The 13,025-nt window shown below is 38.1% G+C and overlaps 1 protein-coding gene across 1 annotated transcript in view; it reads left to right on the top strand.

Moving 5' to 3' along the window:
* rxfp2b (relaxin family peptide receptor 2b) overlaps positions 1-13,025 on the top strand; it is an 89,537-nt gene that overhangs the window by 29,204 nt on the left and 47,308 nt on the right. Inside the window, exons 7-9 of the mRNA XM_037546469.1 lie at positions 4,113-4,184; positions 7,874-7,945; positions 8,230-8,304. Coding sequence (XP_037402366.1) covers positions 4,113-4,184; positions 7,874-7,945; positions 8,230-8,304 — 219 coding nt within the window. The remainder of the gene's footprint in view (positions 1-4,112; positions 4,185-7,873; positions 7,946-8,229; positions 8,305-13,025) is intronic.

The following is a 13,025-nucleotide window of genomic DNA, read 5'->3' as shown; positions in this document are numbered from 1 at the left end:
ACAGACTCTAAAATATTTAATGAAGTGAATATGACCTTGTTCTTGAGTGAAAGATTGCTCTTCTCATAAAATAAAAAAGTTTGGTTTCAAGTTAAAGCAGAGGAAGACATACCTTGTCAATGTATAAGTAGAAATCTCTTTGGGGTCAACAGTAACTGGCCTCCTATGCAATAAGCAGAAAGAGGACATATGTCATTCGAGTCTGACACAGCGCAAACAGTCAGTTCGTCTGGAATCGGGTTATATGCCGTTAGATGTTCCACATAATTAGACTTGTGCTGTCTGCAGAAAAGGCCACATAATTATATTCAAGTAGGATATATTCAGTTTTATTCAACTGAAGCAATCCCACTTCTACACCTGCAGAAACAAACATCCCAGTACAAAAATCAGTTTTTGCTCAGTAATTGCATCTAACAGTACCTCGCAAAGATACTAACAAAAGTCCCAGCTTATATAGGCTGGGACTGAAGTCTGTCATGTAAAAGTAATCAATACTCAGGTGACTGTGATCACTGACAGGTGCGGGGGGAAACCACATGATCTGTCTCGGACTCCTGGGTATTGAAGTCTTTTACTAAGATGAATTCCGGGTGTGCGTGGTCCGTCACGTGATCTCCCCGAGCCCGAGCACTCTGGGAGATGAAGTCTGACTACCCGGTTGACTGCGTGACAGCATTGAATGATCGAAATGTGCAAATGCATGTTTCATAAAGACATGGCCAAGGACTGACTTTTAATAATCCTATAATGCCCAAGTAACTGCCCACGAGTACCAGAGGAGGCATTATTGCGCAACCTGCTTTTCCAATCCATTAGTCAATCAATATGTACAAGCCAACTTTTAAAAATGTATAGCAGGTATGGAATATTTATGACAATTTTTTTTTTATAAAAATCTGTATTTCCAAAACACCTTCAGTTACTAAACACAGCATTAACAACAGTGTCTGAAGTTGTCTTCAGAAATGAGTGAAGGGAATTTTTTCTAATTGGAAAAGGGCATTTACATAAATCAAGACTTACCTATGCAGTGGTATTCCTCTTTTAGGAACTGACCATATGTTCTGTCTTCAGTGTCTTCAGTGTACCATCCTATTCATGCGCACAAAAATACAAATCAATCACTTTTTGACAATGCAAATATGATCTATGATGGTAATCATACAACAGTCACTGCCTGAGTGGAAATCCACATTTAAGCACAGCCAAAGCTTCACTTAATACTCTCAAACCCCTCTAATTTAGAAAACTGCTTTATAAATGTAAATGTAAATGTACTCCCAACATGCTCACCTTCAGTAAAATTAAAAGTTCAAATTACCGTGAAGTTGCTCTTTACAGGCTGTAAATGAATGTGTGGATAAAATAAACTCTGCCCTCCTCCTGAAAACATTAGCAGCTAGGACCAATAACACTTAACTGCACTCAGGCTGGAAAACTACAGCAGCATTGTTGGTTATTTGCTTTGAAAATCAACTGAAACGAAACTTATCAAGTCAAGGTTCAAAGCAGCAGAAGACCAGCCAAGAAAGCAGAATAAAGAACAGTTGTGTGGAATTAAGTAAGTAGAATTAAGATAATCCAGTTGCAGGAGGTTTAGAGAGAGAGTGCAGCGTTATATTAAACTATTAAGATTTTTTTTCCTGTGCCTGCAGTAGCGTCTGCCATGTTTGCGAAATGTCAGTTGCTTTTTCGGCATTTTTCTTTGTCGACTTGCTGTATTTTCTTCTTTCACGCTCTCAGTTTTTATTGGCGGTTGCAGGAATCCATTCAGATTGGGTTAGTAATCAAAATACACTACAGTTTCAATACAGTAATCAAATACTAGATCACGCTCAGATCAAAGGTAAACAGGAGTCTGTTCAGATTGAGTCACTGACCAGTTTACACTAGATTTTGCTCAGTTGGGTCTGTCTGGTCTGAAACGAGCAGGAAGCCAACAGTCTAACTGAGCTCCTCACACACGACTCGACTCTCTCTCCAACTGCCGACTCCGACTGACCTAAAAATCTGCAGACTAGAGTTGACCAGCTCAGACTCGGCCAGACTGAGAATCAGGGCTGAATTGGGGTAAAAGTTGTGACCCCAGCTTAACGTAGTGATCTACAGTGTTCTCTAGAAATAACAGATGCATTGTGGGAAATTGTGTCATCAAATTCACTGGAATTGGAATTAGGTTTTACAATTTAGACAAAGAGTCTATATATATATATTAGTTCCCTAGAGCTCAGAAGGTGAAGTCGTAATGTAGGGGGTGTTGTTTCTACACAACCATTACTCAGTGAAATGATACAGTTACACGATAAACATGGCGTTATCTGTAAAGTAGGACACTCAGTATATATGTGATACTGTAATGTTATTGAGGGGTTTTTTACCTTTATATTCTCATAATACCTCTTGTAAGCTCCTGAGCGGCTGAGTGAGGTGGAACTCATCTCTGCTCTGATCTGGAGGATTTGTACCTCTCAAATGCAAATCATGAGCCGTTCATTCCCTCAGGCCTTCCTAACTACATCTGTCAGGACCATATGCTCAAATCTCATCTGCTCATGATAGATAAAAGAAAAAAGAGAGAGAGAGAAGTAGAGGGAAGAGAGGAAGAGTAAAAATGGCAAAGATGAGAGATAGAGAAAGAGAGGCAGCAAGAGAAAATACAGAGAAAAAAGAAGGCAAGTGAAAGTGAGAGACAGACAGAGAGATGGAAAAAGAGATAAAGAGAGAAGGAAAGAAAACAAGGAAAGTAGGAAAGAGAATGAACAATAGAGATTCACAAAATTTCGGCAGAAAAAAAGCAAATGAACTTGTGTTTCCATCCACTGGAGTTACACACAGGAGCTTTAGATGACCTGGGCAACATGTTTAGGGGCTGCATCGAATTGTGGAGGATGGAGAGGGTTAACTGGATTTGCCATCTTTTTATGGCTGTGTTATTTGCAGTGGCCTACCTAATGAGGGCTGAAGTCTCGCCACTCCGACGACATCCATATGGGAATGCAAACACACCAGACAGCTCTCGATACATCATCGTTTATTTGAAAAACCCTTTTCACATTTCAGCTTCAGCCATATTCCAACTTTTCCACTTCATCAAAGTGCAGAACATTTTTGTGACATTTAGGTGTTTTTTGAATTTTGGGTTGTTTCCTTTCAGGTTTTTCTGCCTTTTCAAAAACAGGCAAAAAAAACTTGGATGGAAAAGTAATTAGAGTGAGAGACAGATATATATATATATATATATATATATATATATATATATATATACACTGCTCAAAAAATAAAGGGAACACTCAAATAACACATCCTAGATCTGAATGAATGAAATATTCTCATTGAATACTTTGTTCTGTACAAAGTTGAATGTGCTGACAACAAAACCACACAAAAATCATCAATGGAAATCAAATTTATTAACCAATGGAGGCCTGGATTTGGAGTCACACACAAAATTAAAGTGGAAAAACACACTACAGGCTGATCCAACTTTGATGTAACGTCCTTAAAACTAGCCAAAAGGAAAGTATGTGAAGAAAATAAAGGAAGAACGAAAGAAAAGAGAAGAGAGAAAGACAGAGGGAGAAAGGGCAAGAGACTGATAAAGAGCAAAAGTAAGAAAATGAGAGGGACGTAGGGATGAAGAGGAAGAAAAGAAAGGGGAGAAAAAAGAAAAAGGAAGAGAGAAAGGGCAAGAGGCAGACAGATACAGAGAGAGAAGGAGAGAGAGATATCTTAAATGTTCAAAATTTCCATTTGAAACTCTGTAATCAGGGCTTTGGAAACACATATTTTTTTGTCATGCCAGTGACGTACTGAAATGAATTGGAGACAGAGCGAGACAACAGAGAGAGAGGGAACAAAGAAAGAGAGAAGAGAAAAACAAAGAGAGAGAAGAGAGAAAAACAGTGAGGGGATAAAAACAAGAGAAAGAGTGATAAGGAAAAAGAGAAGAGAAGAACAGATAGAAAAGCAGAAAAAAGATTGAGAGAGAGAGAAATTGAGAAGGAGGAAGAGAGAGTGGAGTGTGCGAGGGCATGTGTGTGTCTGTGTAAACTGAGTGTAACAGAGTCATGTTTGTGGAGGTTTGCACTATAGTTTGCCTTCTGTTCCAGGTCTCTGAGCCAGAACCGCATCTCTGTGTTAGAACCTGGAGTCTTCGCTGACCTCCACCAACTCAACTGGCTGTGAGTAAAACTAGCTGTACATTTACATTCAGCTTCACCCACCACAGAGCCCCTCAGCTCCAGCCCCATCTTCAGCATTGACTGACCCTGTTACAGTGAGCAGTGTTCATCAGGGATCTTTACAAGACCCGGGACTGACCGACAGACACAATCATCCCGCATTTCTTCTGCAATCAAGGGTCGTAACAGGGAAATTGTCCCTCTTTTTGCTGCTGTAATATCTGCTCTTCTGGGAAGGCTTTATACTAGATATTGGAACATTGCTGTGAGGATTTGAATGTATTCAGCCGCAAGAGCATCAGTGAGGTGAGGTACCGATGTTAGATGATTGGTTCTCAGTTCATCCCATAGATATTGGATGGAGGTCCATAACTCCAAAGAGAGCAGTTCCACTGCTCCACAGCCCATTAGGTTTGTGATTAGGCATAGTGACCTTAGGCTCATGGGCAGCTGCTCCAGAGCATCCGATTCTGTTGGTCCTTGCTTTAACATAGAGATTATACAAGCTGCATTAGCAATAGATGCACCTTAAAGGAATGGAATTTACCAGAAGTGGGGGCCTGATTACTTTTGTACATACAGTGTATGTCTCATGGGTCAGTAGAGTGCAGAAGATGAAATGAAGAGTAGTTTGGGTTTTTTTAAAGTTCATCTTAAATACAAATTTTAGTCATCTTTTTTATTTAACTAACTACAAACAGCCAAAAGAACAGACATTAAAATATACTAAAAATTTTAAATGTAAACATGCCAAACTTTTTTTTATAGCTATGAACCAAAAAAAATGTATGTTTTTGTCACAACTTTAAAATAAGTCTACACTTCTTGATCCTTCATGAGCAGTTTGATTTTTTTTTGTTAATAGTTATTAATTTGGTAATAAAGATGATGAAAATGATTAATAAGCAGTTAGAACACATAAATGAAAAGGGCAACAGTGACCTCTTGTTTGCCAAATAGTGAACCCACATTCATTTATACTGTTAGATTTTGATGTTTAGTGATCTTACTTTGTCTTCTCGGTCAGTCAGCGTTAAACCTGTTAGCTTCATTACATATTCATATTCATCAATATAACAGCTCATGTTTTCCCTTTTTACTAATGTGATAAAGCTTATTAATGATTAATTCTTAGTGTTTTTTTATGACCCAACAAATAACCATTAATAAACAAATTTTGAACCGTTAATAAATGCTTAATAAGGGGTCTTATTCTAACTGCTTCTTTTGGCTTTCCTGACTTCCTCATAACCTGCTATTAAGGATTATTTATTTATTTATAATTCATTGTTTTATTATAGAGCTGCTTGAGCATTTTCCATTTGGAAAGGCTGTATGCTTTTCTGGGAATTCTGGAGGGAAATCTGTAATATGATGCTAAATTTATGTGTAAATGTTACTTTTTAATGGAAAAAAGTGAATGAAGGATTTTGCAGCGCTTAAAGTATTGATAAACAATTTTTGAATGAACAAAAAGTTTTGTCGACATTCATTGAATACGGTTGACAGTTTCCTTTTCAGTACCCTACATTTCAAAACTTTTTGAAGCAAGAAAAACTCTCAAATAGTGATGAGTCTGGTTATAGGCAGGAGGTGGAACACCTGGAGAGTTGCTGTAGTGAGAACAATCTCTGCATCAACGTGAAGAAGACATAGGAGATGATTGTGGATTTCAGAAGGAGCAACACCATCCCTCCCCTCCCCCTAAACATCAGAGGTTCTGCAGTGGAAGTAGTCTCCAGTTATAGGTACTTGGGCGTACACCTAAGTAACAATCTTACCTGGAGTAATAACACTTCCAGCCTGATCAGGAAGGCACATCAGCGCCTCTACTTCCTCAGACGGTTGAGGCGTGCTGGACTCGGGAGCTCAGTCCTCACCTCATTTTACAGATGTGTGGTGGAGAGCATTCTGTGCTCCAGCATCACCGTGTGGCACGGAGGCTGCTCTGTGGCAGAGAGGAAAGCTCTGCAGAGGGTTGTGAAGGCTGCACAGCGGACTGTAGGAGTCCACCTTCCCACCACCATGGACATTTACACCTCTAGATGCAGGAAAAGGGCCACTGGCATCATGAAGGACCGCACTCACCCAGCACACACACTTTTTGTTCCGCTCCCCTCAGGTAGGAGGTTGCAGAGCATTAAGAGCAAAACTACCAGACTGAGGAACAGCTTCTTCCCTGAAGCTGTAAGACTCTCACATTCCAACTGAAGAATCACTGCAATGGCACTTCATGTCCACTTATTTATTTTATTGCTGCTGTACTGAATCAATGCCTCTACTATATCATGCCTACACATGTCACTTTATACATTACCAGTATTAAGATGTACACCTTCTACCTCATACTCATACTGCTGTGGTCCATGCTGCTGTTATCTGTCCTCCCCTTTATGCACCTTCTGTACACTGTAACTACTGATGATTTAGTCAGTGTTACAGATGCATTAAAGAAGTACAGCCTATGTGTATCAGCTTCAGTTTTGCCTCATGTAATTACACAAGTGTATCTTTTACAAAGGAACTTTCCTGTAGTGTAGTGTTAAAGTTACACTTTAAAGTAAGCAGACAGTTCCTGTGTAGTTGTTATGTAGGTACTGTGTAATAATGGAGTGGAAATATAGACACTGCCTTGGGGCAATTCAACACATTTAATTAATGTCATATGAGTTAAATTTTAAGATGCTGTACTGTCACGTTACAGAATGGGTTAAAGTCGAAATGGTTACAGTGTCACAGCACTAGCAACATAAATGCTAGCTAAATGTTAGGAAAGCTAACAGTGTAAGTAATGTCTTAATATAAGTTATTACAGACTTCCTTTTACTGCTGGAAAATAAAAACGCTGTTCCAGTCTCATTAAAATTTGTGAATTACATTAGAGAGAATAGGCTGTTACAACTTTTTAGATACACTTGTGTAATTACATGAGGCTGAACTGAAGTTGATACACTTGTGTAATTACGTAAGGTGTACTTCTGTAATCCATCTGTAGCAGTGACAATCATAAGTAGTTACATTGTTGTTGCATATGTTGTTCACATGTAATTACACAGTTATTAGAAACACAATATAACTTGTGGACAAACTTTTTTGTAATAAACATGTTTTGGAACTTTACCCACTAGAGATGTTGGAATATGAACATCAAATCAAAATTGAAACAGTGTATCGAAATATATAACTGGGGAGGGGGAGGGGCTTGTGCTATGCATGCACCCATGCTTAATTATTAATAAATCAATTGTACATTATAGTTAAATCAGTTGTGGTTTTTTGGGTCAGACATCATCTAAACTGAACTGCTCTCTGTAGTAAAAGATAAGAGCTCTGTAAAATCAAGACGCATGTAAAATATTGAAAATCGAATTGAGTAAACATTGATTGACTGGTGGAATTCAGCAAATGCCCAGTAGCTTCTGTTATAAGTGTGTTTTGGATCAGCAGGTTATCTTTTCTAAATACTGGAAAATGTCAACGTTATTGTCTCTGCTCACCGACCGTGCGAGGCAGATGGAGCAGAAAGAGAGAGATGAGGCTGAAAAACGCTGGAATGTTCCTTTAAGGAAGCCAGTAAAAGTATTTAATCCTGCTGATTGACCAAATGCAGGGAGCACGTCATGGAGAATGTGCCTTTCCTTCCCTTTTTTTGACACTTTCTGTGAATTATATTTGTTTTTTATTATCAGAATTTTAGACGACAATCCTCTGAAAAGCATCGCTGCGAACACCTTCATCGGCCTGAAGTCTCTCTTCTTCCTGTACGTATCTGTGTTTTCTCTCTCTCTATGTGGTACAGTGGGCACTGCAGGGTTGGTTAGGGTTGATTGCAGTTGCCTCCACACACTTTTTAAAGAGAAAGACAATCATTCCCTGTATTGCCCATTGTGCTGTATTTGCACTGTATAAGAAAAACATTGAATTGCTGAAATTGAAGGAAACATTAGTTTGAAGTTCTCAGTTTGTCCCTGACATTCAGAGTAAGAAGCTTGAGTAGGGGATTGTGTCTAATGGTGACAGATATTTGGGCTGCTGGTGTTTGCAGGTCCATGGTGAACACCTCGCTGGAGCTGTTACCTCCATCCAGGCTCTGCACTCACATGCCGTCTCTCAACTGGCTGTAAGTGTGATGCTCTCTCTCTTTTCGTAATGTGCGTGAAGGTCCTTCATGCTGCTCATTCAAAATCCAGAGGCTTGAGGATCTACAAGCTCCTGTGCTCAATATGAATACAATGTATATGGTACTGTGCTTTTTACAGTCTGACGGTAATAATTGTGGAGAGATTTTAATCCAGTATGAATTTGCAGTGTGTGTAGTTTTACAGTCTGACGGTAATAATTGTGGAGAGATTTTAATCCATTATGAATCTGCAGTGTGTGTAGTTTTACAGACTGACGGTAATAATTGTGGAGAGATTTTAATCCAGTATGAATCTGCAGTGTGTGTAGTTTTACAGACTGACAGTAATAATTGTGGAGAGATTTTAATCCAGTATGAATCTGCAGTGTGTGTAGTTTTACAGACTGACGGTAATAATTGTGGAGAGATTTTAATCCAGTATGAATCTGTAGTGTGTGTAGTTTTACAGACTGACAGTAATAATTGTGGAGAGATTTTAATCCAGTATGAATGTGCAGTGTGTGTAGTTTTACAGACTGACAGTAATAATTGTGGAGAGATTTTAATCCAGTATGAATCTGCAGTGTGTGTAGTTTTACAGACTGACGGTAATAATTGTGGAGAGATTTTAATCCAGTATGAATGTGCAGTGTGTGTAGTTTTACAGACTGACAGTAATAATTGTGGAGAGATTTTAATCCAGTATGAATCTGCAGTGTGTGTAGTTTTACAGACTGACAGTAATAATTGTGGAGAGATTTTAATCCAGTATGAATCTGCAGTGTGTGTAGTTTTACAGACTGACGGTAATAATTGTGGAGAGATTTTAATCCAGTATGAATCTGCAGTGTGTGTAGTTTTACAGACTGACGGTAATAATTGTGGAGAGATTTTAATCCAGTATGAATCTGTAGTGTGTGTAGTTTTACAGACTGACGGTAATAATTGTGGAGAGATTTTAATCCAGTATGAATCTGCAGTGTGTGTAGTTTTACAGACTGACAGTAATAATTGTGGAGAGATTTTAATCCAGTATGAATCTGCAGTGTCTGTAGTTTTACAGTCTGACGGTAATAATTGTGGAGAGATTTTAATCCAGTATGAATCTGCAGTGTGTGTAGTTTTACAGTCTGACGGTAATAATTGTGGAGAGATTTTAATCCAGTATGAATCTGTAGTGTGTGTAGTTTTACAGACTGACAGTAATAATTGTGGAGAGATTTTAATCCAGTATGAATCTGCAGTGTGTGTAGTTTTACAGACTGACAGTAATAATTGTGGAGAGATTTTAATCCAGTATGAATCTGCAGTGTCTGTAGTTTTACAGTCTGACGGTAATAATTGTGGAGAGATTTTAATCCAGTATGAATCTGCAGTGTGTGTAGTTTTACAGACTGACGGTAATAATTGTGGAGAGATTTTAATCCAGTATGAATGTGCAGTGTGTGTAGTTTTACAGACTGACGGTAATAATTGTGGAGAGATTTTAATCCAGTATGAATCTGCAGTGTGTGTAGTTTTACAGTCTGACGGTAATAATTGTGGAGAGTTTAATCCAATATGAATCTGCAGTGTGTGTAGTTTTACAGACTGACGGTAATAATTGTGGAGTGATTTTAATCCAGTGTGAATCTGCAGTGTGTGTAGTTTTACAGACTGATGATAATAAATGTGGAGATTTTAATCCAGTATGAATCTGCAGTGTGTGTAGTTTTACAGTCTAACGGTAATAATTGTGGAGATTTTAATCCAGTGTGAATCTGCAGTGTCTGTAGTTTTACAGTCTAACGGTAATAATTGTGGAGAGATTTTAATCCAGTATGAATCTGCAGTGTCTGTAGTTTTACAGTCTGATGGTAATAATTGTGGAGAGATTTTAATCCAGTATGAATCTGCAGTGTCTGTAGTTTTACAGTCTGACGGTAATAATTGTGGAGAGATTTTAATCCAATATGAATCTGCAGTGTCTGTAGTTTTACAGACTGACAGTAATAATTGTGGAGAGATTTTAATCCAGTGTGAATCTGCAGTGTGTGTAGTTTTACAATCTGATGGTAGTAATTGTGGAGTGATTTTAATCCAGTGTGAATCTGCAGTGTGTGTAGTTTTACAGACTGACGGTAATAATTGTGGAGAGATTTTAATCCCGTGTGAATCTGCAGTGTGTGTAGTTTTACAGACTGACGGTAATAATTGTGGAGTGATTTTAATCCAGTATGAATCTGCAGTGTGTGTAGTTTTACAGACTGACAATAATAATTGTGGAGTGATTTTAATCCAGTGTGAATCTGCAGTGTGTGAAGTTTTACAGACTGACGGTAATAATTGTGGAGTGATTTTAATCCAGTGTGAATCTGCAGTGTGTGTAGTTTTACAGACTGACAATAATAATTGTGGAGTGATTTTAATCCAGTGTGAATCTGCAGTGTGTGTAGTTTTACAGACTGATGGTAATAATTGTGGAGAGATTTTAATCCAGTATGAATCTGCAGTGTGTGTAGTTTTACAGACTGACAATAATAATTGTGGAGTGATTTTAATCCAGTGTGAATCTGCAGTGTGTGTAGTTTTACAGTCTGACGGTAATAATTGTGGAGTGATTTTAATCCAGTGTGAATCTGCAGTGTGGCGTTTTACAGTCTGACAGTAATAATTGTGGAGTGATTTTAATCCAGTGTGAATCTGCAGTGTGTGTAGTTTTACAGTCTGACAGTAATAATTGTGGAGATATTTTAATCCAGTGTGAATCTGCAGTGTGTGTAGTTTTACAGTCTGACAGTAATAATTGTGGAGATATTTTAATCCAGTGTGAATCTGCATCATGTGTTTTTACTGGTTGTTTTTACCAAATTTAACAGCCCTGCTCCCCATTCACACCTAGAACCTTGTAACTATGTATTTGTGGTTGGTATAGCGTAGTGGTTAATGTCCCTGCCTTTCACGCTATAGGCTGAGGTGCAATCCCTGCCTGGGCAAACACCCTATACTATACCAATAAGAGTCCTTGGGCAAGACACCTAACACTACCTTTGCCTACCTGTGTAAAACTAATGAAATTGTAAGTCACTCTGGATAAGAGCATCTGTCAAATGCCGTAAATGTAACTCTAACGAATCACATGACACCAGGGAGAGACAGCGACACAATTGGCCACAATTTGGACATGTTCACTGTGAGGTGTACTCACTTATGTTGTCAGCTATTTATTTTCAGAGGACAGTAAATCTACACTGCTATACAAGCTGTACACTGACTACTTTATATCTAAGGTTCATTTCTATGGTGTTGTCCTATGAAAAGAAATGTGAGGTACTCACTTTTGCAAGTGTGTGTGTGTGTGTGTGTGTATGCACACCCATGTATATTGTGTATTGTGATCAGTTTATGGTGGAAGGGTCTAGATTAGTCCAGGTGGGAGTAATCAGACCAATTCTGGGAAGAAGCTCCCTCAGTACATGGTAGAAAAGATCTGTTTAACTTTAAGAATAGGTATCCTGGCCTTTAAGCTCCTGTTGAGCTTCTAATAGTAGGTTAAAGTTGTATGCAAAAGGTTGAGCACTTCTACCTAGTTATAATAATTTATTGTTTTTTAATAAAAGGAAGTGAACACCACCTCTGCTACAAACTATTAAAAACTGTTATATTTGATTCACTTTCAAAATGTAGTAGGAGTTGTAGCATGATCAAAAGATTCCTGACTAAAATAAATTACTCGACCTAAATTCACCTGTTAGGACTGGATAGGCAGATCAAGAATTGTCATTAGGGCAAGAACAATAAATTCTCAAACTCTTCAAACTCTTCAAACAAACATATAATTGCCATGGGCTTTTTAAGCATCTGGCTGAGGATCTGAAAATGAAGCTAATTGATGCTTGAAAAGCAGAGGAAGGTTTTAACACAAGGAGCTTTCACTTTCTCTGTCTGTAATGTTTTTGGTGCTTTTGCACAAAACAACAATTCAAAGTATTCGGTTTTCTTGGAGCAAGTAGAAGGGGTTTAGGATTCTGTAGTCCTACTGGGAGATTTGAATGCTTGCATTGACAAACCTAGAAAAGGGTGACTGGGAAGGAACATATTGCCTGATTTACATCAGAATGGTGAATTGTTATTGGATTTCTGTGCTAGTCCACAAGGATATTCATAATTGTACAACCCCACAAAAAGTTGGGACGCTGTGCAGAATGAAAATAAAGTTGAATGCAATTATATGCAAATCATATAAACCATATTTTTAAAGGAAAATACTACAAAGACAACATTACAAATGTTGAAACTGAGAAATTTGATTGTTTTTTGAAAAATATTTGCCTATTTTGAATTTGACACCAACAACACATTCCAAAAAAGTTGGGACAGTGGCATGTTTACCACTGCGTTTCATCACCTTCTTTTAACAACACTAAGGGTTTCAGAACTGAGGAGACCGATTTCTGCAGTATTGAAAGTGAAATGTTTTCTCATTCTTGTTTGATACAGAATATCAGCTGCTCAACAGTTCAGGGTCTCCTTTGTTGTATTTTTCATTTCATAATGTGCCAAATGTTATCGGTGTTGATAGGTCTGGACTGCAGACAGGCCAGTTTAGCATTCAGACTCTTTTAATACAGAGCAATGCTGTTGTAATACATGCAGAATGTTGTTTGGCATAGTTTTGCTCAAATGTTATTGCACACATATTTAATATTATTACACATATGAACAGCACTGTTAGGTATTGA

The sequence above is a fragment of the Pygocentrus nattereri genome, chromosome 17, assembly GCF_015220715.1.
Source record: "Pygocentrus nattereri isolate fPygNat1 chromosome 17, fPygNat1.pri, whole genome shotgun sequence".
Lineage (NCBI taxonomy): Eukaryota > Metazoa > Chordata > Actinopteri > Characiformes > Serrasalmidae > Pygocentrus > Pygocentrus nattereri.
Note: the sequence above shows the minus strand (reverse complement) of the source record. Positions and strands in the feature narration are given on the sequence as shown.